Source organism: Microtus pennsylvanicus, chromosome 5 (assembly GCF_037038515.1).
Source record: "Microtus pennsylvanicus isolate mMicPen1 chromosome 5, mMicPen1.hap1, whole genome shotgun sequence".
Lineage (NCBI taxonomy): Eukaryota > Metazoa > Chordata > Mammalia > Rodentia > Cricetidae > Microtus > Microtus pennsylvanicus.
In genome coordinates, this window is record NC_134583.1 from 100,081,974 (window position 1) to 100,106,581 (window position 24,608).

General features: G+C 39.9%; 1 protein-coding gene and 1 pseudogene across 1 annotated transcript in view; one reads left to right on the top strand and one right to left on the bottom strand.

Moving 5' to 3' along the window:
• Positions 1-2,035, bottom strand: part of Rorb (RAR related orphan receptor B) — a 181,962-nt gene extending 179,927 nt beyond the window's left edge. The window contains exon 1 of the mRNA XM_075973660.1: positions 1,395-2,035. Coding sequence (XP_075829775.1) covers positions 1,395-1,401 — 7 coding nt within the window. The 5' untranslated portion in view covers positions 1,402-2,035. The remainder of the gene's footprint in view (positions 1-1,394) is intronic.
• A 12,761-nt stretch (positions 2,036-14,796) lies between these two features.
• On the top strand, positions 14,797-15,366 carry LOC142851148 (large ribosomal subunit protein eL29 pseudogene; annotated as a pseudogene).
• The last annotated feature ends 9,242 nt before the right edge of the window (positions 15,367-24,608 follow it).

Here is a 24,608-nt window from a genome sequence, read left to right on the forward strand (position 1 = left end):
CCAGGGGTAATGGGCAACTTCTCTCCATCCCCTCTCCAGACTTGTGTTACACCGCCCAGGGTCCAAGGCGGTGGCCCCTGCATTTGTATGCCTTTGAGGTCAAGCCAGGCCTAAGGCTCCTGGAGGAGGGTCAAGGCTACTCCCCCATTTAGGGAATGGGGTCAGTGCATGGGAACAGGCAGCCTGGTGGATTTGGTATTTGTGGGCCCTATTCTAAATGTGTCCTGCTTAGAGCACTTTCATCTAGGATGCAGGAAGGTCCAGAGACTTGACTGTTACCTATTTCAGGATTTAGGATCTGGAGGGACTTGTGAATCAGAGAGAAAAGCCCCCATAGGAATACAATGCATCAAGGAAGGGGCACTTGGATGTTTGTGCTGGTTATTCAGACATATATAGATATACAAGTCAGGACGGTATCGGTTTTTTGTTTTTTGTTTTGAAAAGACGGAAGTTGTGTCCTGCTGTAAAGTGAGAGGGGTCCGGAACACAGAGCGCAAGAAACTTGTGCCACAGGACAGGAGATCTACAAACTGATTTCTCAAGACCCCTGGCCAGCTACTCAGGTAGCCCCGGAGTGAAGTCAGAGCAGGGGACTCGCGTCTGTCATCCCTTCGGGCCTCTTGGGGAGCATCTTTTGCCCTGAGGTCGCACCACCGCTGGTGGCAGTGGTCCTGGACAGAAGGCACGCTTAGCCCTAGCTCCCACCATGGTCCTTTATCACACAAAATAGACCGAGCCCCTGGTTCCTCCGACCTGAGTAGCACAGCCTTTAGTCTCCTGAACTTTCTCCTGGCAACTCTTTTTGAGGATGGGCCCAACCAGAGTGAAGCGGAAAGGGAACAGGGGACCTGGGGAAGGTCCAGCCATAGGCATCTGTGTCCAGTTTCCGGGAGCATCCCGTGTTTCCTATTGCTGAGAGGGGACGCGCCTGTAGTCTGGGATGCTCCTGCGTCTGGCAGCTTGGCCCAGTGTTATCCCCCTTGTGCCTGCTTGTTCACCTCTGGCCAGGGACCATGGCGTGACCCGATCTTCCAGCTGCCTCTACCCTGTCATTCAGTTTCCTGCTTTCCTCTATCCTGTGTCCTGTGGCGCTCCCGAGAGCGACGCGCAGAAAAGATTCTGAGCAAATCCAGAACTGAGAGAATCGACTGGCTCTGTCCCGGTCTCCAAAAAGCGCCCTCCCGCGTTCTGCCGAAGTCCCGAGCCTTCCACACCTTCCCACAACTTTCAAAGCTCAGGCCATTTGTAGTCCCACCTGCGAACCGAACTCGGGGAGCTGCGCGTAGCCAGTCTCTCTTCCCTTGGGCCGAGAGCTCTCCCCTCCCCCTAGCTCCCGGTCTGGCTAGAGTTGGCTGGCCCCCGGGACCCTGGGCGCCCGTGCACTCTCTTACCTCGCATGGTGTGGCCGCTGTCCTGCTCCTCGTAGTCATGAAGCTCCCAGCCCGAACCCCAGAGAACCCAAAAATCCTGCTCAGCACGAGGAAAGAAGGCGGTCGGCGAAGAGCTGCTCCGCCGAGAGAAGCATCCCTTTAGGCAGACGTCGTGGCCACAGCGTAACGGTGGCCGCCGCCGCTACGCTAACAGTTTTGATGTTGTTGCTGATGACTGTTTTTGCTGGCTGTTTGTTTGTTTTCAGGCAGGGTGGAAAAAAATGTCCTGGCTGGCTGGTGCCTGGGTTTTGTTTTGCTTTTGTTTGTTTGTTTGTTTGTTTCTTTTTTCTTTCTCTCCAGTGTGCTTGCTTTTAAAAAAAATTGCCACCGCCTCAGGCTCGGAGATTTCTTTTGTGATCACTTGGACTGAGGAGGAGAAGGGCAGCCGCAGGAGGAGGAGTTGGTGGTGGTTTTGTTAGTTACAAAGAAGAGGGAGAACGATCAAGGGGAAAAAAAGGAAACAGAAAAGAAAGAAAGGCGGTGTGGATGGCAGAGCATGTGCGCTTTCACATGACATCTGTGCCTGTTAGCGGATCCACAATGTGAATTTTCACTGTTCAGTTGCAGAGAGGAAGGGAGCGAGAGAGAAAGAGGAGAGAGGTGGAGAGAGCGAGCGGAGAAGAGGCTTATACGGGAGGGCGGGTTTGGCTGTACTTCCTGACCCCGCCTCCTGTCAGCGCCATGGCCAATCAGCGTCCCGCAGTGCGTGGAAAGGCTGGGAAGGCGGGGGAGGGGATGCGCTTGTGGACAGGGGGCGGGGCTAGGGATTCTGGTGTCCCAAGCTGTGGGGACCCAGATGAGGAATTAGAGATGGTTCTAACTGGGGTCCGAACTGGGGTTCTATCTGGGCCAAGTGTAGCGTGCCTAGGAGTGAGGCAGATCTGCGAGTGACGTTCACTTCAGACTCCAGTAGTTAGAAAGACACTGACCGGTTCTTTGGAGACAAGAGCTGGCAGGACCCGCCTGGCTACACCCACTGTCCCTCTCTCACACAGCCCTTGGAGAGTTTTGTATTTCCAGGAGCGCTCTGCAGAATCTCTTTTCCATAGCGTCCGCTCCTCTGGCAGGGGTTTACTGTGTCAGGACGCTTAAGCCTTTAGAGGTAGACTACAAAACCACACCCCTCTAGCTCCGCGCAGCTTCTTTTAGAGACAATTCAAAAGTCCCCCTCTCCTCACTCTGTCTAACTCCAACTGACTAGTCTCCAGTCCTCCCTTCCTCTCTTCCTTTCCCTCCCTCCTCTCTGCCTCTCAGCTGCTTCCTGCTCCCTCCCCAGGAGTTCCAGGTTCTTTTGTCAAGGACACGGACTCCTTCAGCATTAGGAAATCCTCTGACCTCTGGTTGCAGGACTTAAGGACAGACTCATTTGCCTTTTTGGTCACTTTAGTGGTAGGTCACTTGGCAAAGAGCCCAGACTAGAAAGCAAGACAGTGTGGCTCTTCTCAGTTGGTGAAGGCTTAAAGAGCAAAGCACGTGGCTAGTGGCTGTCCAGAGACAGCTATTTAGGGGAGCTTGACACTGTTCATGCTACTCGCATTCCTTAGATGAAATTTGCCTCCTATGACAGTTTACTTGCAGCCTAGAAAAATGACACACACACTTCTCAAAGCTGTTCCTTTGCATACCTTTCTCTTTTTTTGTAGAAGAAGCAACCCCATCATACAGATGCATGACATCAGTGATTTCTTTCTGTGCAGTTAGGGGCGGCCTTAAGAATTTGGCTAATCTGTCATCACAAGACTGGAAGTGCTAAAGTTTCCTTGTTTGTTCAGTTAGAAAGCATAGAGACAGGACTCAGTAGCACTCCCAATGGAAATAAGAATTTTTTTTTGGTCAGTTTATTCATTGTACTTCCTGTAAGACAAAACATGTTGTAGGACTGGGGGTTGTTCAGTCCTCTGTACACTGTACACTGTCAACTAGTTGCCCCTCCAATAAGAAATGGATTACTTCTTGACTCTCCACCAGTGCTCAACTAATACAGCTTTTGGTTGCCTTTCCAATGTGCAATTTGGGAACATTTTTGTGGAAAAAGTCAAAGATGATTCATTAATTAAGTGAGATGAACAAAAGGAAGTTACTATTCAGGATAGCTATTCCTCATAAATACCTTTCTCCTAGATCTTTAATTGACACAGTAGTTAATCTTTTAAGATAATATTTAAGGCTCCCTGGTTTTTATCATTTTTAATCAAGTAAAATATATTCATCGTAACTACATTAAAGCTGCAGTAAGTTATGCCTAATTTAGTGGCTTCATTAAAAATTACTGCATATAAAATAGTTAAGAAACAAATTGTGACTATATCATTTTAATTTTATGAGCTTCAGAAAGAGTCATAGGAATATTGAAAATTGAAAACTCTTTGTAAACATTGTAATTGGTATTGTTATTATTTCCGATTTCTAGTTCTCATTAAAGAAGAATTTTAAAATCCAAAAATAACTATTTTAAGTATTAAGTTTCTAACAAATTATTGAATCCTAAATTATATTTTTGTTGCTGAAATAACTATAGCCTTCAAAAAAGACAGTAAACACATGTATGGAAGGAACTCACCTGTGCACATGGACCTGGAGGATGTTTTGTTGGTGGGTCAGTTTTAATTAATTTCAGTGACAATTAGTCACATAGCACTGTACTCAATCTCAAGCATAAATATGATTTCATGTAGGGCTGCGTGTGAATCTGCTGACTATAATGTCAGCACTCCTCAGGTAAGGCTGAGTTGAATAGTAATAAAGAGATGTATCCTAAAGGAAACCAAGCTTTAATATAAGTCAGGTAACAATGACAGTTAGGATGATGGCAACCCTATAATGCTTTAAGAAAAGAGAAAGTCATGGTTCATTATATTTGGCATTCGGTTGGTCTATACACGGAGAGTGTTTACATAGTTATAAACCTTGGAGGGATGTTGGCAATGCTGACATCTGTAATAGTAACGACTGAAAGATTGCCTATATTTTAGCATAGTTCAGGAAGTTATTAGGTAAAGACATATATATGCCTTTAAATATTATATAAGGCAAGTGAGAAGAAAATTTTACATTTGAGCCTATTAAATATGGAAAAAATAAAGTATTGAGGTTCACTTTCCTGAAGGCATTCAAAAAAGGGATGTAAGAAAGATCTGATGAAGATGGCATACATTTCTGTTCTAGGTTGGATGCTGTCTGAGATACCTCTAAAGATCCTCTGGGGCCCCAGACCTGCACTGCCCTGGCAGCTGCATCTGAATGGCACCTGGCTTCCTACCTGAGAAGGCAAGCCCTACGGGTACAGGGTCTAGGATTCTTGGAGTCTAGGGGTGTTTCTGGGATACCATAGGCTCGGGGCAATTGCAGGCTCTTTATATTGTAGGAACTTTATAATCTGCTAACATTTTCAGTTCTTCCTTTTAAAGTAAGAATACGTATTTGACAAGTATTGAAAGTAAAAAAGTAAAGCAAATATAAAAAATGTGTATTACAATAAATGAGAGAAGGTAGCAGGGATTAAATAAAACACAAAGTAATCCCAGTGTGCAGGGTGGAAATGAGGAAGACAAAGTTCAGGAAAAGAAAAACAACACAGAAGTGAAATAAAGAAGAGGGAAAAAGAGCTAATATTTGCTTTATTGGACAAACCACCTAATTTCTGCCCCTCTCTAGAGCTTGTCTGTTCTGTTATAGCCTCCACACCAACCCCAATAAAGCAACAGAAGCTTGAAAGCTAAGTGGACTGTCAAAGAGCACAAGCCTGAACAATGCTGGATCCAGAGTTCAAGCTAAGGTATAAACCTAATAAGTAAATTCCAACAGCACGGGACCTGCTTTGATTTTTATTAATTTTAGTGCTAAACAGACAGAGTTTAGAATTTTGCTTGGCAAAAAGTAGATGGCTAAAATATACCAGAGAAGAAAGAAACAGACCTTTGAGCCCTGGCCCTGCCCAGTACAGCCTTTTCAGGGTCTAGTCACTAAATGACAATGAATGCAGGACAGTGAACCTTGACTTGAGAAATAAAGGATAGGGTGAAAATTTTATCAAACTATAATTGGGCTCATTACACAAATTAGAGAATAAATTTGTAATAAATATTTCACATCAGAGATAGTATCACCAGGAATGAGGCTTGCACCAGTAAAAATGAGGAGGGTGGGAAGCCAAGTGTGATTCCAGCGTACATTTTGCAGGTGGAAATCTTGGTGTCTCATGAAGACTATAGGGAGCAAGGGAGTGTGGGTGGTTGGAGTTGGTGGAGGGTAGGGTGGTGGTGATGGGTGGGTGGGCTGGGGGATATGGAATGGTGGGGTGATGGGGTGGTGGTGGTGGGGTGGGAGATAGGGAGTGGTGGGAAGATGGGGTGGTGGTGGCGGTGGGTGGGTGGGTCTAACCACAGCTTCCTGAGGCCAGAGAGTAAAGATCAAGGGAAGAACGAGCATTTCCTGGGAACTAAGCATGGTGTAGAGGTCCTTTAAATAGGAGACCCTTGATATAAGCTTGAGTTTTCCATACGTTGTCTGTAATATCCCACAGGTTGCTGTGCACAGAGCTAGAAAGAAATGTTAGTTAAAGTGAGTGAGAGCCAGAAGATATTCAAACACAAAGGGAAACACTATGCCATTTAAATAGAAATAAGTACAAAAGCACTGGAATTCCATATGTGTGTATTCAAATAATACTGTGGACAGAGACAATTTTTCTCAATGAAGTTAGTTCTTTATGATGCATAGAGAAAATGTATTTTTTTGTATATCAATTAAAAAGTAAACATTTTGAATGGTGGAAGATTCCCAAACAAATCAATAGACTTGGAGGAAATATTTGCAACATAGTCAACAGAAAAAAGACCAACTGTCTTCATAAACAAATCAATACAAATGTACAAATTGATGAAAACTACCAAAACTGGTGTTGGTAGAGGAGAAAGGTAGTGATAGCTGAGATAATTTTTCTTTATGACTTTATAATCTGTTAATAGGCCCAGCAATGCTGTTCATAAGTGATTTTTCAGGTTGCTTGGCAAAACTTTAAGGAAACTTTTGCATGTTTGGTAAAATATAAATTGAAATACAAATGTAATATTTTGTACAACTTTGTCATGGCTGATATACTTCAAGATTTATCTTGAATTATTTGTTTTTCTTTTTCTTCAGTGCCTCATCAAGCCAAGCATGGGAGAATATTCTCAGATTTTTTTTCTGGCCTCCTCCGTTCTTGCTTCTATTTCATCAATTTTCCAGCTGTTTGAAATAAATTTTTGAAAGTCTAAATCGAGTATAGTTTTCTTTTAGCAATAAAAGAATAATCCAGGGCTGGAGAGATGGCTCAGTGGTTAAGAGCATTGCCTGCTCTTCCAAAGGTCCTGAGTTCAGTTCCCAGCAACCACATGGTGGCTCACAACCATCTGTAAAGAGGTCTGGCACCCTCTTCTGGCCTTCAGGCATACAGACAGAATATTGTATACATAATAAATGAATAAATATTAAAAAAAGAATAATCCATACCCCTTATCTTGGCTTATAAAATAAACTAGGGATTGCCTCAAATCCCTATATAATTATTTAAAGTGCCCCTATCCTTTTCAGATGTATTTCAGTCTGGATAACACTTAAGAGGGTTACACTAATTCTGAATTTCAAGTGGCATAAATATCACGTTACTAGGGAAAGCCTTTTACATTGTGTTTCTAGTCAAAGAACACTTGTTTTTGAGTCTTTTTCAGAGCATATGTTTGCTTTCTCTATAGCACAATCGGAGTTTTGGACTATATATGTTCATTTATTATTATCAAATCAAAAGTATAAATAAAATTTTAGCTAATTTTAATTCTACAACACAAGGAAAAACTTAGTATTCTTTTACTCTTGCCTATATAGTGCCTGATACTTAGTATATTCTTAGTAAAGTGTTGTTGAATGATTCCCTAATGTGGACTAGGATTAAGGGACACAGAAATGCTATTTTAAAGATTGTTTCACACATTTGCTAAGATGCCTCTCTATCACATAGTTACATTAAAAGCCATGTGGAATGAAGTTGTACTTTTCAAATCAACTGACATGTGTAGTAACAGTTAAGTGCATTTGTTCTGGAGTGGAATGAAACAGAAAAAAAAGAGCAAACATTTTTTTTTTAAATCTCACTTCTAATTAGCATTACAGCTTTTAGCTCCTTACTTAACCTATTATGCACCGTATACTTGGATTCATGTTACATTGATACATTGACTTTCTAACCCTCAGTGAGTACCCAGAGAATTGGATGAGGTCATGAACGTAAAGCTCCTATATCTCTTTCCTCTTTCTCAGGTGGAAACAGAGCAAGCAGGGAGAGAAGAGGGCCTTCATTAGGCTCAGACTCTGGCCAGTCTCCTTAACTTTAACCTCTCAGCTTTCTAAACTGTGATAAAGAAGTGTGTAGTTGAAACCATTCTGCCTGCATTTTATTGCTGCAGTGGATTAAGCCAATGAAGACACTGTCTGGAACTCTAATATGTACTCTAATATGTCTGGAACTCTGATAATGTACTTATGTGTGTGTGGGGGGGCTGGGTGTGAGGGATGGGCAGTGTGCAAGCTAAGGCTAATAAAACCAACAAGATAAAGGGAGATATGATGATATAGTGTTCAAAACTTTATAATCAACTATTTGCTTTGGAAAACCTGTTTCACGAATTGGCAAGCATTCAACCTTTTAATGTGTCTCATTTAAAAGACTGCTTGTCTGTCATACTCCTCAACTTCTCCTATGCAGTTAATGAGTGCAAAGCACGCAACCTAATTTAGTGTTTGCTACATTACTGGCTTTCAAGTTGCTTTCCTCCACTTCCTTTAGTTCCCCTCCTATCTTTTTTTTTCTTATTTGAATGAATAATTTTGAAATATTTTATGTTCCTTTCTCTTCATACAGTGATTTGATATCTTCTCACTGTTTTTTTATTAATGCCCTGTGATGGTTAATCTTGAGTATCAATTTAATGGTTTGAGATGCACCAAGGAGATTGGTCCAGCACATCTCCCAGTATGCCCGGGAGAACATGTTAAGGGATGATTAACCCATTGGAAAAGAACTGCCTTAAGTGTGGACAATGCCATTGCATCATCTGGGGGCCTAGATGGAAGATATGGAAATGAAGAGAGAACCTTCTCTCTGCTCCTGAGCTGCCACAGCCCGAGTTTATTTAGGTTCATTTGTCCACCTGCCATGCTATCCTGAAACCTCCGAAACTCTGAGCCAAGAGGAATCTCTTCTTCCTTAACTTGCTTTTCTCACAGGATTAGAACAGCAATGGAAGGGCCATTATACATCCTTGGAGAACAAAAACCACTTGTGTATGGTTTATTAAGACTAATAGGAACTAGCACGTGTGTACATTCCAAGCAGGACCAGAAGCTTTCAACTTGTTAAACAGTCAATCCTGATCTGCTGAATTCCATCAGGGCATCATCATTCATCTTAACTTTATATGTGATTGAACCTCTTGAAAATAGTATTGCCATTATTTTATATCATCAGCATTCCTTTGGATGGTCCCCAGGTTTAGATTTTCTAGTTTTCTTGCATTTTTTATGTTTCCTCTTGGAATATTTTCTTGCTGCTGCTTCATGGTCCTTTTTAGAAGATGGCCGCTGTGAAATTTTCCTGGGCTCTGATGCTCTAGGAATGTCAGTTACTTTACCTTAAAAAATAGTTTTTCTTTCTGGTGACTTTGTTTTTAATATTTTATTCATACTGTTCTATTGTCTTATGTTTTATGTCATTCTGACTGAGTAAGAGTCAGCTGTCACTGGAAGACTGTCCCTTTGAAAAGAACGTATTCCTACGTCGTGGTCTGTTTGCGACTTCTTTTCTGTCGTTGTATCTTACTTAGCTGTTTTACTGTGATGCACTGAGGAATGATTTTTCTCTTCTTATCCTATTTTTTATAGGGAATTAAAAATATTTTATTTTTATATTTTAAGTGTGTGTGTGTGTGTGTGTGTGTGTGTGTGTGTGTGCACTTGCACACGCACAAACAGTGCAGGTACTTACGGAGGCCAAAGAGGATATAATTTCCTCTGAAGTTGGAATTACAGGTGGTTGTGAGTGAGTTTTCTGATATTGGTGCTATAACCCAACTCAGGTCCTCTGGCAGAGCAGCCATCTCTCCTGTCCTGGGTGCAATTTTCTCTTCATTAGCTGGAGTTTGGGGCACTGCTTGCATGTATGGCTTAAATCCTACATCACTTGGAATGTTCTTGATATCTACTCTCACATAGCCTTTGCCCCCTTTCTCTTTCCTTTCAGGATGGACGTGGTACTTCATGCATGCTAGAAATGTTATGTACCACATCCCTCTCACACCTCAGTGTAATTTATATTTGCTTGCCTTCCCAGGCTCCATCGGGACATTTGTTAGATAACGTCTTCTCTCTAACTAATACTTCTTCCTTACATTTTGTTGATAGGCGTATCTAATAAGTTGTTTTTATTGTAGTTGCTGCCTTGTTTTTTATTGGGCTCAGAACTTTCATTTGACTCTCCTATAAAATTTCAGTTGCCAAGTATAATCTTTCATCTCATTTTTTATTTTCTTTAATATACAAACATAGAATTACTTTAAAGTTCATGTCTGATGATTCATATCTGAGTCAATCTTTTACTTTGTGAATCATTTGTTTATTAGCATAGATTTGTCTTTTTCACAAAGATCCATTTCTTCAGGAACAAACTTGGCAAGCCAAGAGCTACCCAATCCAATCTGCACCTCTCAAAGTTCAAACACTTCTAAAAAAATTTTCAGGATATGAAACTTTGGACAAACTCCACAGTAATGGGGATTGCCTCAGATATGGGGAAAATGGAATGAACAATGGAAATAGAGATGAGGGCAATTTGGAAGATCTGAATTTGAAAAATATTGTTGAAAGACAGGTGCATACATACAGTTTGATTCAGCATTTTACCTGATTTTAGAGAGTGGTTTTATGTTTATACACCTCAAACATTAAAACTGATAATGGCATGCGGCAATATTTTATAAAACACTGTTATCCTTCCCTTGTTTTCAAACTGACTGCCCAAACCAGACCCACTTGTAGCAAACAATATTTTTTAATGTTTTTTTTTTTTTTAGTATTGTTCAGTGGGACAATGGGAAGTCATTTTCCTCTGAGATTTCATAATGAGGTGAAAGCCCATCCTTGTGACTTTCAACCACTCTTCCTTCCTTGGGACAGAGAATGGAAGACTGTGTGAAGCCATGCGAAGAAACAAATGATGAGGACCAGGTCTTCTGTAGAGAAAAGGCACGCTTGGTGAGACTTCCCTGTCTCAATGCTTGGCATATGTGAGGGTTGACAGCCTTTGGATAGATGATGCATATATGTAATTTGAAAATTTAAAATTCACTGTCAGAGACAGGAGATGTTTGTGTTAATGAAAGCATGGCTTTCTGGATTGGAGCAGCCAAGGGAGAGCCAATTACTCCAGATACGAAAGCCTGAAGAATCTGTCAAGAGAGTGCAAAGATACAAACGCATGGTACCATGAAGTTTTGGAGTTCATCTTCCTCTCTGGAAGGGTGCTGGGAGTAAAGGCTAAAGACCAGTGTGCTATTTTACAGACTCAGAATCTGTATCAATGAATGCCTTAGTGGGATGCTTAGTATTCAGTCAGTTCACATAACAATGTGGAGGAACGTTTTTATTAGAATGTAAGTTCTGTTAAATGAACAACCAGGATTTGGTAGAAGGACGCAGAAAAAAAATTAACAAGACAAACCAAACAAAATTGAAAAGCAAAATAAGAAACACAGCAGAGATGGAAAGTAACAATAAAATAACAGAAAGGGGTTAAAAAGGCTTGAGAGAGGCATGGAAGTGACTCACGTGTCTTTAATAGACATAGTAAATGTGGACTGTATATTTAATTGGACATTTTCGGCTTAGTCATTCTACGGAGAGTAAGGAGAAGCAGGACTGGGACTGGTACATGAAGAGGAGCCATGGAAGAAGAGGAGGGGAAGGCAGAGAGAGACAGAGCAGGGAAAGCTTGCTGTGCTTTATTGGCTTTGCAAAGGACAACATATTACTTAGGACTAGAATCCATTGCCTGGTCCCCAGAGGAGTGGTACCTACGTTTTTGTTTGTTTCTTTGTCTTTCTGGCAATCAAGTCCCTACAGTGTTCTCACAATGACACTTTTAAACTACCAAGTCCTTGTCATTTAGCCACAGTAGTCTATCTGGAGAAGAGAGCAACGGGCTAGTCTGCTTAGAATAATTTAGTGCACACAGTGCGGTAGGAAACCAGAAACAGAATGATAGCTTCAGTCCTTCAACAAAAGATGCAGAACAGGTTTTGCTTTCAAAGTAGTACAACCAAGAATTGAATTGCTTTTGAAATTATTTTAAAATTTGTTTTAGTAAACTCAGATTGTTTATTTTCCAATTCTTTAGAAGTTAAACTTGGTAAAGCTGGTGCAATGTACAGCTACATGCTAAAAAGGAAAAACAAAAAAAAAAAAAACAAAAGAAAGTCACCCAATTCCCATATCAGTGAACTGATAGATAATATGAGCAAATCTTTCTTCTTTTCTTTTTTAAGTGATAAAAAGTTTTCTACACTCAACGTACCAGACACAGAGATGAAACTGTATTTTTTGTTCCTTTTCTTTTTCTTATTTTGACTTTTTGAGACAGGGTTATTCTCTGTAGCCTTGGCTGTCCTGGAACTTGTTCTGTAGATCATGCAGGCCTCAAACTCACAGAGATCTGCCTGCCTCTGCCTCTTGAGTACTGGGATTAAAGGCATGGGCCACTATTGCCCGGTGTGAAATTGCTTCTTAAAGGGTCTACTGTGCCGTGAGTTTCACAGGGTGGTGCAATCAATGTTGAAAGAGAAACATTCATGTTGAAAAGAATTGATCATACCCAGGCATGTCTGCACAGAAGGGTTATGTGGCTACTTCATGCTTTTAAGCTTTAGGGTAAGTTGGAAAAAAACTGTGGAGATTTCCTTCAAGTGTCCCTCCCTGCCACTTTTGCTTGTGAAGATACTGGTCAAATATTAGGGCATGTGGGAGTGGTGATGACGACGAACCTGTCAAGGGGTCCATTTTATTAGCATTTTGGTTTACCAATTTCCAGCAGAGGGCGCAGGGTTGGTGGCAGAAACAGGGTTAGCAACCACTAGCCAGCACCAGGAATCTGCCTTGGAACTAGAAGAACTGATGGGACAGACATGAGGACAGTCTTTTCCTGTGAGGAGCTAACTGTAGACCAAGTCAACATTTCAACTTCAATCTCATTGAGCTTGAAATTGAGTATAACAAACTGTATCCATTAGTCATTAGAACAATTACCCCCATCTATTTTGTTTTATTCTTATTAAAGCAGACCACGAAAGAATAGGAGCTATTAGGAAGTGCAATAATCTCTTATTTAAAGTTTTTCTTTAAGAAACCAAAAATAGTTTACTACAAGATGTCCTCTTTTTCCTTCCATGGATAATCTGTCTATACAGCCATTCCTCCCCCGGCAAGTCCGTGTTTCATTCAAATTTTGAAATCCATACAACTTCAGTACCTGACTGTTTGTAACTTAGCTTTTTTTTTTTTTTTTTTTTTTTTACCTTGGAAGTTTGCCTCTCTAGTGGGTTTTTTCCACTAGCTCTCAGAATGCTTAAAAAAGAAATACCTTCTCCCCCTAAAGGTGTAGAGAACTTGCAATAACAAAGGCACAGTAAAAGGAAACATTAGAATGCCTGAGGAAAAGGCAAGAAAGTTTTGATTCTGTGGATGGTGATGAGCAGGGTAATTCACTCTCTGGTCAAAGATCCTGGAGAGAAAAATGTGGGGCTTGCGGTTACCAGTGGCTGAGAAAAGGCTACCTGCGAAAGGACAGGACTACATGTGAAAACAGAGCCTTCAAGGTAGAATTATTGCACATTTACAGAAGAGCTTTTCATTTACTATCTCTTCTATATAAATCTCTATATATCCAATATACACTTAGTAAAGCTGGCCACCCACTGAAATACTTACAGGTATTTTAACAGAGGTCAAAGCTCAAGCAATTTCGAAAAGGATAAAAATTGCAAAAACTCAGAAATAATCAGATATTTGTTTAGATAGACATACTTTAAGAAAATATTTCAAGATGTACACAACTCTGAAAAGTTATCTTCGTATATAAATTTTCTGTCTAATATATGTAAAAAAATTGTAAGAATTTGCAAAGAAAAAGGAAGATCCCCCTAAACATATATAGAAGCACATGAAACAAAATATAAAACTAGGATTTACTGGCAAGATGGCCTTAAAGGTTATATTTGAAGAAACATTTTAATAAATGTATTTTAGAGCATATTAAGTTTACACACACACACTTGTGCAGAAAGCATCAAATTCCCGTGTACCCTGCCCCGTTCTCACTTTCCTAAGTCTGTCATTGCTACATCTTGCAGATTCTCTTAGAAGATCCAGGGTTTCCTGAGCTCTGAGTAGTTGGGTAGATTACCAGTATCAGGAATGTTGGCCTTCTTGTCGAGTGAGTCTTAAATCCAATTAGAGAGCTATTGGGTACCGCGGATGTGTGTCAGTACTACAGATTTAGGGTTGTGTGGTCATGCTGGTCATTGTTGTGCGTCATAGGCGTTACAGCTGGATAAGACTGCTGGTTGCTTCTGCTGCGCCTTTTGGTACAATGAACGCTAGTCCTCAGGGAGGAAATATTTAGGTTAGTTCCCGCTTAGGGGTCTCCAGACTCTGTGTCTGAAATACATGGTGTTTTTGGCAATAGGGACTTACCTTTCACTTCTGGAGAAAACCAAGAGCAAACGCATGATCATATAATGCTTTGGGAATCTCTTGGACAAACCTGACCAACAACTCAAAAGTGTTTCTCATACCTGGTATTGGGGGCTTTTGTTAGATGGTCTATAACTCTTGGAGGGAGCATTGCTAGTCCAGAAGAGAGAATTTATTTAAATTATGTATATGTAGTTTTCTAGTAACTTATGTGTACTATGGATATTTTGATGTAGATAGTTAATAGTATAATTCCTTATGAGTTTTTCAGATATCCTAATTAGTATTCTACCCTCCTTCATTTTTCTTTGTCTTCTCCCTCCCCTCATTCTCCATTTCCTCACTTAGATCAATGGTTGTGGGATTGTCTCCTCCATGCGCTTCCCTCAGGCAACGGTCCTATTTTACTTTCTTCGTTTCTGCAGTCACTCCAGGTTGTGTGCTCTCTTCTGAAGACTTGGAACTGGGATGAGAAGGACTAATTACTTTCTAAATTTGTTCTTATGCCCACAAAGAAATGGAATCTTACCCCTCATCAAGAAAAAAAATGCTAGCTCTTTCTCTTCTGGTCGCAGGCAATTCGGGAGCCGCCGATTACCGTCCAGCCATGGCCAAGTCCAAGAACCACACCACACACAACCAGTCCCGGAAATTGCACAGAAACGGTATCAAGAAACCCCGGTCACAAAGATAGGAATCTCTCAAGGGGGTCGACCCCAAGTTCCTGAGGAACATGCGCTTTGCCAAGAAGCACAACAAGAAAGGCCTGAACAAGATGCAGGCAAATAATGCAAAGGCCGTGAGCGCACGTGCAGAGGCCATCAAGGCCTTGGTGAAGAAGCCCCAGGTGGTGAAGCCCAAGGTGCCAAAGGGCCCCAGCCGCAAACTCACCCATCTGGCTTTAATTGCTCACCCCAAGCTTGGGAAGCGGATTAGAAGCTACATGGCCAGGGGTTGTAGGCTCCAAAAAACAAAGCCCAAGGTTCAACCAAGGCAGAGGCCTCAGCTGCAGCTCAGGCTCCCAAAAGTGCCCACGCCCCCGTGAAGGCCCCATAAAAAAGGTCTCAGTCTGCCAAAGTGAAGACAGATAGACTGGCGTGAACACCTACACAGTATTTGCAGATGTTCAGGACCTTATGCTGTTTTTACAAATAAACTTGAGGCAAGTTCTGTTAAAGGAAAAAAAAAAAGAAAAAGAAAAAAATTCTATTTGAGGCAAAAGAAAAACCACAGCCAATGAAAAGCAGAGCTGTGGAGCTCAGTTCCAACTGATATATCTAAATCACAACGTCTGCACCCAAGACTCTGGCACTATTTCAGAAGAGGGGATGGAAGGATGGAAAGGTCCAGAGAAGTGAAGAGCTTGCCATGAGATTTTTGTCTCTTAGTGTCATTAGAAGCTAAATCCATAAAGTCTCACCAACATTATTAGATAATGAGCTGAATGAGGACACCAACAATAAACAACCTTACATGGACGGAGGCACGAGAGGCCCCAATCCTACACAAAGAACCATAGGTAACTAAAGAAGGATGAGAGCAGGAAAGCTTGTCTTCTCCAGGGAAGAGCACATTCATTGTTTTCCAATACCAAATGGTCAGCCCTGAAAACATACATATGTGCATCATTGTACAGACTGAACAGGTTATATTTATGTATTTAGGGATATACATGTATATGTACAAATATATATGCACATGTATTTAATAACATTAATAAAAAGGTCATAAGTTTAAAAGATAGTAAAGGAGGGTGTGTAGGAGGGTTTGTTGGGAGGAAAGGGATGAGAAAATGATGTAATTATATTTTAACCTCAAAAACCACAATAATTGAAAACTCAAAGGTGATCATTGATATATCTAAATATCTTGGGAAAAAATAACATCTTGTAATAGTGTAGCAATTCTTTCTTGGACAATTTCTGAATAAATATTGAGATGTCATTATTAACTATTCTTTCTTCATGTGGCGTTGTCTATTGACAACGTTGTCGGCAAATGTATAGCATGTTTTGTTATGACAGTGTCATACAGAGTACTTTTGCTGTTTATTATAGACACACTGTGTTCTGTCTCATCCTTAACCCAGACTCTGGCAACCACTCATCCTTTTACTGGGCTCCACGTTTTCCTTTCCCTGAGGTTCCACAACTGTGTTCATACTTCTGGAGTTTTCTCAGACTGGCTTTGTTCACACTGTAATATGTATTGAAGTTGTAGTCATACCTTTTCAGGTCTTGGGGATTCATTTCTCTTATGGTCAAATGATGTTCTATTGTTTGAATATCCCAATTTATTTTCCTGTTTACTTTTGGTAGGATATCTTGGAGTCTTCTGAGTTGTGCAGTTAGGGATAAAGCTGCTACACACAACCACATCCAATATTTTATGTACACACATATTTCAAATTAAGTTTGGAAAATACTAAAGAGTTTAAGATTTCTGGATAAGCTTTGGAAGAAACCAATAACCTTTTTTAAGGGGGCTGTGTCATTTTGAATTTTCATCAACATTGAAGGAAATTTTTATTACTCCATATCTCCAAGAGATTATTTAGGATTGTGGCTATTTTGCCTGGTTCCTAGTGGCATCTTATTAATTTACTGTTTAATTCTATGATGACTTGTTACATTTAACATATTTTCAAATGCTTACTTTCTATCTGTCTATTCTCTTTGATGTGATGTCATTTGAGATCTTTTGCCCAAATATGAACATTTAAAATTTATCAAACACAAATAATAATCCATAGAGGAACCATATAGTAAAAGAAACTATATTTATAATTATTTTGAAGATAGAGCCATTGTCATATTTGCCATTGTATTGTCTTTGTTCCAGTTTTTATTTTTGTTTTAGATGCGTAAAGACTTTATGTAACTGTCATTACTTACATGCCATTTGATTTTATTGTTTAAAGTTTTATTGAGAATTTCATACATTAGTATGTGTTCTGATAAAAAGCCACCTTCCTTCCCTTTCAATGTATGTCTACACACTCCTATCAGTTTCCCCTCCCAACCTCAACCACTCTTTTTAAAACTCACTAAGTCTACTATTTGCTGACATTATGTGCTTGGGTGTTGGTCCGTATAGTGCAACACGGGGAGCCTACTGGAACCATATCTTTGGAAAAACTGAATCTCCCCAGAACCACCGATGTCCATTAGCTCCTCAGCTAGAGATGGGACTTTGTGAACCCTTCCCCATACATGTCTGGCTTCATCCTGTAGAGGTCTTCAGTGTGCACCCTCAGTCTCTATGAATGCCTGTGTGCAACAACAGTGTCATGTCTGGAAAACACAGGTTTACACCAGTCCTCTATTCCTGTGGCTCCTACATTCTTTCTGACTCCTCCTCTGTGATGATTTCTGAGTCCTGCAGGTAAGGAGTGTGATGTATCTGTCTCATTTTAGAGCTGAGAATCTCACAGTCCCTTATTCTCTGCATTTTGTTTAGCTATGAATCTCTGTGTTAATCACCATCTACTATGAAGAGAAGCTTCTCTGATGAGAGTTAAGAGGGTAAGTAATCTGTGGTTATAAATGTAATTATTTATCAGACTGTTGAATGCTATGTTCTTTTAGGAGAATAGCAGTAAGTTCTCTCCTAGGGCTTATGACCTACTTAGCTGTGGGTACTTGGTCAAATTAACAGTATCAGATGCAAATTCTGTCTTGTGGAGTGGAACTTAAATTCAAGAGGAAAGTAAATGGTTACTGTCAAAATGTTTTTGCATAAATGGGGATGTCTTGTCAGGCTGATTATTATTGTAGTGGGGAATTTTCAAAGCTGGGTAAAATGTTGATTCCTTTACTTCCTACATAGCCGGAGAAGCAGCTTCTGTTGCCACAAAACACTGGCCAATAGGGGTAAAACTTCTAAGACAGTATCAGCCTGATTTCCCCATGACCTGTGAATTAAGTTTATGGTATCTTTAGTACTTGGGTCTTCATAACAAGTTCAGGATGAACAAGAGCAATGAAAGTAGCCTGTATTACTTTTGGGGGAGGGGGGTTGGTTATAGGACACACTGACAAACTACTCAAAGGAAGGTAACCCACACCTGGCACTGGTATTTTGTTTGATATCTAAAGCTTCTGTGAGAGGCATTTTTTTTCCTTTATGGAAGTGATGGAGGAGTTACTTTCATTGGTTAATAAAGAAACTGCCTTGGCCCATTTGATAGGCCAGCCCTTAGGTGGGTAGAGTAGACAGAACAGAATGCTGGGAGGAAGTGAGGCAATCGGCATGCCTCTCCTCTCTGGGTCAGATGCAATGAAGCTCCAGCCCAAGATGGACGCAGGTCAGACATGCTGATTCTTTCGCGTTAAGACACCACTTCATGGTGCTACACAGATTATTAAAAATGGGTAATCAAGACTTGAGAATTAGCCAAGAATAGGCTAGATATAATGGACCAGGCAGTGTTTATATGAATACAGTTTGTGTGTTGTTATTTTGGGTGTAAAGCTAGCCATGCGGGAGCAGAGCAGTACAAAAAACAGGCCCGCTTGCCTCATCACTACATGGAAAAGGTGGGCAGGGACTACAAGCAAACTCTTTTTCTACATGTATGTATTCATACGATTTCTACAATAGTAAGTTTCCTTATTTTTAAAAGTTTTTTTAGTGTTATTCTTTACTGTACCCATTTTGTACCCTGCTCTTTCTTACCCCATCCTACTTAATCTTTCCTTCCAAATTCTTCACCTTTCACACTTTATACCATATGTGCCCTCCTATCCACTTCTGCTGAAATCTATGCCCAATTTAAACACATACTTCTGTAAAGATTCAAAGCTAGTATCCTCCTACAAGAAAGAAGATGCAGCTTTTGTCTTTTTGGGTCTGAGATATCTGATTTAGAATCTCCAGCTCTATCCATTTGTCTACAAATTTTAGCTTAATTTTTCTTTCCTATATATATATATATTATATAAGAGTGAATAATATATATATTATATATAAGAGTGAAATATATACCATTTTCAGTTTACAGACATCTAGGTTGCTTTTATTTCCTATGGGGAAAACCACCAATAAACATGGATGCACAAGTATGTCTGTAGTAGGATAAAGAGTTCCTTGGGTGTATGCACAGGAAAGGAATAGGTAGATTATATGCCAAATATACTTCCATGTTTTCAAGAACCTCTGCACTGATTTCTGTAGTAGCTCCACCAGTTTACAATCTTATTAGCCGTGAATAAGTGTTTATATTCATGGGATATATTGTTATAAACTGAAAACACATATAATATGTGTGTATGTATGCATTTATGTTTGAAAACTTCTAACCCCTCTCGCCAAGTTTTTCATAAATTGTACAGAAAGTTGTGAACTATATGCACTTAAGCAGGCCACAGAACGTTAGAATGCATTGCTCTTCTTCAACTGCATTTCAGTATCCATTCTTTTACCTTTCTATTTTTCTTCCCCTCTCCCTTTTATCAGCGATAATTATACAATTCTACATCTTTGATGTTAACTATTTTGACTCAGCATGTGAGTGAAAATATATTGTATATGTCTGTTTGTCTTTCTGTAGCTTTCTTATTACTTGTCACAATTTCTATTGTTCTCCCCATGTTGCTACAAAGTGCAGTAGTCATTGTTCTTAAGAGTGAATAATATCCCATTTTGCATCCATGCCATACTTTAATTATCCATTAATCCTTTGAAAGAAAACATAGTCAATTTTTTTTCTTGACTAGTGCAAAGCCAATAACTATCAAAATGCAAATATTTCTTTATATAGGATTTTATATCATGCTGACTTAAGAGCAATAAGATAACTATGTCACAAGGTGTCTTTATTTTTAATTTGTTGTGGAATGACTGTTTTCCATAATGGCTCTCCAAATTTTCATTCTCACCAATAACATAAAAGCATGCTTCTTTCTCCCTATTCTTGTCATCATTTATTGTTGTTGTGTTTTTAATTACAGTCATTCCTAGTGGTTTTGATTTGTATTATCTTGATTAATAATGTTCAAAATTTTTTCCTATGTTTATTAGCCCAAATTTCTGTTTTTTTCCCCAAAATATCTATTGTTGTCGGGGTTTTCTGTCCTGCCTGGGTCCAACAGTCATTAAGTCCCAAAGAAATCACAAAGAGGTCTACCTTAGTTATAAACTTATTGGCCCATTAATTAGCTCAGGCTTCTTATTAACTATTATAACTTATGTTAGCCCATTATTCTTGTCTGTGTTAGCCACATGGCTTGATACTTTTTTCAGTGAGGCAGTCACATTTTGCTTCTTCTGTGACCAGGTCTTGACTGTGTCCTCTTCCCAGAATTCTCCTGTTCTCATTGACCCGCCTCTACTTCTTGTCTTCTTGTCCCACGTATAATTCCTGCCTGGCTACTGACCAATCAGTGTTTATTTAAAGTATAATTAACAGAATACAGACCATGGTCCCACACCAATCTATCCAGACCAATAATCTATTGTTAAATTGGGTTTTCAGTGCTTTTTCTAGCAGGTACTTATGGATTTGAAATATATGAAGCCTGTTGGTATTTGGCTCTTATTATCATCTGACTCTCAGCCTGCTTCCTTGTACACCTTATGTGTTTCTCTCTGTTCATGGTTTACCCACTAAGTTCAAAATGTGAGCATTCAGTGAATTTACTGTCAAGTTTCTATGGCTTATAAGTGACGGTCCACGTTTACAATGTATATGCACGAAAGCATATCAAACCCATCATATTGGAGAATTAATATACATATATATTAAAATTAGGAACAGTACTCTATATTTTGGAAATAGCATTGGTTTAATCGAAGCAAAAGGAACAAAATGTGGTGAGCAGCATCACGTTTAGACTAGAAAGCACACAGGTGAAGCCGACTGTTTGCAGTCTTTCAGATTGGGCCTGTCTGTGCTGACTGCCCTCTCTAGCAAGCTGAAGATGGGAAGGGTACTATCCAGATGTTCATGCTTATACTGGACCAGCTCAATGAGTCCATCCAAGGAGATTTTTCCTTCTGAGAGTTTCAGCAAATGTCTCACATCTGCTGTTAGATGGTTAAGCTTAGGTCATATTTCTGTTCTTTAATACATTAATAATGGTCCAATTAACAGGTGTAGGAGGGGGTTCTATGGAGAACTTGTGGAGGGAGGCAGTTTTACTGGAATTATATGGAAGAAGAATTTGCACAAACAACATTGACTTTGACAGATAAAAGAGTTTACATATACTTCTAGTCATTCTTGTAATATTTCCTTTGTAACATCTTTAAGGGTCATTGCAAGATACAAGAAAGATAAAAAAATTCTTCTGTATTCCCATCTATTCTTCCCTGAAGGAAATATGAAGTCCAGAGCCAATAAACTGGCTTCAGGATTACAATAGAGCCATGCTGTAGTTCAGACAGAAAGGTGGCACCCTTCCTTCCCACCTTTCTCCTTGCTTCTCTGTTCCACACCATCCCTCTTAATTCCCACCTATGATTTCAGAGGGTAATTAAGAATTACAAAGAGGCCACTTTACATGTGGATGAATCAGATTGGGGAGTTCTTTGCAATATAGAAAGATCAGTTCAAGCTGTCCAGTGGTATATCTTTACTGTTCTCTCAGACACACAAGTGACTCAAGATATTGTCATCATCTAGTACATCTGGAAGAAGTAGGGGGCAGAGGACTGAGGTGCATTCTGGCTAGCTGTACTTTAAGAGAATAAAAGAGGAAAGAAGGGAGGGAGGGAAAGCAGAAGGGATGAAAGAAAAGAGAGAGGAAGAGAGAGAAATTGAGATGGGTCTGGTTTTGGCAGACAGGGAACTGGTCTTGTGTTTTCACAGATCTTGTTGCTAGGAGCTGGCTTGGCACCCACAGCTGCATCTTGGCAACTTGAGGGGCCACATTAGAGATCCTAAAATTGTAGAAGAAGTTACAAAGAAAATGTTGAAAAATGTTAGATTATTCTCAAGTTGCATCACGTTTGACTGTAATCCATACTATCCTATTCAAATGACTCCTATAAATACAGTAAAAAAAAAATCTAAATTATCTATCTGGATTGTTTAAATAATCTGAGAGAAAGCAAGCTGAAGGAGGAAATTGTAACACTGTGAAATAATTTATATTTGCCTTGCTGTTTTTAGGGCAGAACTTGGCTGTTGCCTTTTGAAACTGTGGGCAGCTGTGATCACTGGATGGAGATGAAGACTCATTGGCTTTCTGTAATGGGAGGAGAGATGGGTGTTCCAGAGTGCCTGTCCTTCCCAAAAGATTTATACACAGTTAATCATTATTGGGGGGGGAGAACTCCTCATCTTACCACTAGGATACAGAGACAACTGTTTCTGGGGACTTATTTATTTATTTGTTATTTGTTCAATGCAGCTACCCACAAGTTGTACATATTCCTTTAAGTAGTCCCTCATCAGTGCTCAAATATAGAAGTCCAGCTAAATGCATTGACTTACCCACTGCACTTGGGTACCCTGTCTAGGATGAATAGACAATTGTTCAAATCACTTAAAAAAAACAAAGAGCTCACACAACATTTGCAAATGGGAAAACCTTGTCTTGATGTTTCTTCTTCTTCTTCTTCTTCTTCTTCTTCTTCTTCTTCTTCTTCTTCTTCTTCTTCTTCTTCTTCTTCTTCTTCTTCTACTCCTCCTCCTCCTCCTCTTCCTCCTCCTCCTTCTCCTTCTTTTTGAGACAAGAGTTTCTCTATATAGCCTTAGGTGTCCTAGACTTTGCTCTTGAGAACAGGTTGGCCTTGATGCTTTCTTGATGTAGTAGCAATTAGTGAAAAAAGTGGTAGGGGCAGGGCTTGGAGGGAGGAAAGAGAAAAGGGAATCTTGTATTTATGTTACATTATAATCTCAAGAATAAAAAATAAAAGAAGAACAGACACAGATAATATATAAACACATAAGAAAATTCAAATTATTTAGGAAGGCATAAATTAAAAGTCATGATTCCATTTTTAACTCATTTATAGTATCTTCTAATTGATAGTAACCACTGCTAAAATATTGTAGAATTTATTATCTATAGCCACAAATATTGTAAAGTATCTTGGAATAACTCTAATCAAGCAAGTGAAAAACCTTTTTGACAAGAAATTTGAGTCTTTGAAGAAAGAAATTGGAGAAGATATCAGAGGAAGAGTGTAATGATTGTTTTGTCTCTTTAAGAGACAAGCCATGCCTACTCCCTCCCCCACCCACCAAGGCAGGTAGGTCTTCCTTCCTGCTTACAGCCTTAGTCTCTCTCTCTCTTTTACTGAGTCTCTCTCAGAGAGGCAGCTTCCATCTCTCCCTCCTCTCTTCTCTCTTTCTCCCTCTCTCTCTCTTCTCTCTCTCTGCTCTTCTCCCATTCTCCCTTCCTTTCCATAACCACTAAATAAATATCCAACCTCACTCTGCATGGTGTGCCTATCTATCTGCCTTTTACCCGCCGCAACCACATGGCTTGCCACCTGGGACCACCCTCCTTGGGAGACCTGTCTCATGGTCTCATGCATCATCGTCCCTGCCTAGGACTGGCTGATCCTGGAACCTGCAGCAATTTTTAATAATCCATTACAAAGAGTTCTCCTTTGCTCGTGGATCAGTAGAGTTTAACATGGTAAAACTGACCATCTTGCCAAAAGCAATCTACAGATTCAGCACAATCCCCATCAAAATTCCAACACAATTCTTCATAGACTTTGAAAGAACAATATTGAGCTTCATAAGGAAAACCAAAATATCCCAGTATAACTAAAACAATCTTGTACCATAAATGAACACCCCAAGGTATCACCATCCCTGATTTCAAGCTCTCCTATAGAGCTATAGTAATAAAACTGCATGGTATTAGCATAACATGTGGATCAATGAAATAGAATCAAAGGCCCAGACATAAATATGCACACATATGGAACCTGATTTTTGACAAAGAAGTCAAAATTATACAATGAAAGTAAGAGAGCATCTTCAGCAAATGGTACTGGCATAACAGGATGCCAGCAAGCAGAAGAATGCAAATAGATCCATATGTGTCACCCCGTACAAAACTTAATTCCAAGTGGATCAAAGACCTTGGCATAAATTCAGTTACACTGAACCTGATAGAAGAGAAACTGGAAAATAGCCTTGAACACATTGGCACAGGAGACTACTTCTTGAATATAATACAAACACTGAGATCTACAATGAATAAATGGGACCTCCTTAAATTGAAGTAAGGCAAATGACTGTCAATAGGGCAAAACAGCAGCCTACAGAAGGAGAAAGATTTTCACCAACCCCAAATTTGACAGAGGGCTGAACTCCAAAATATATGAAGAAGTCAAGAAAGTAAACATCAAAAAAAAACCCAAATAATCCAATTAAAAAATGGGGTCTAGGTTTAAACATAATTTTCATCAGAAGCATTTCAAATGGCCAAGATA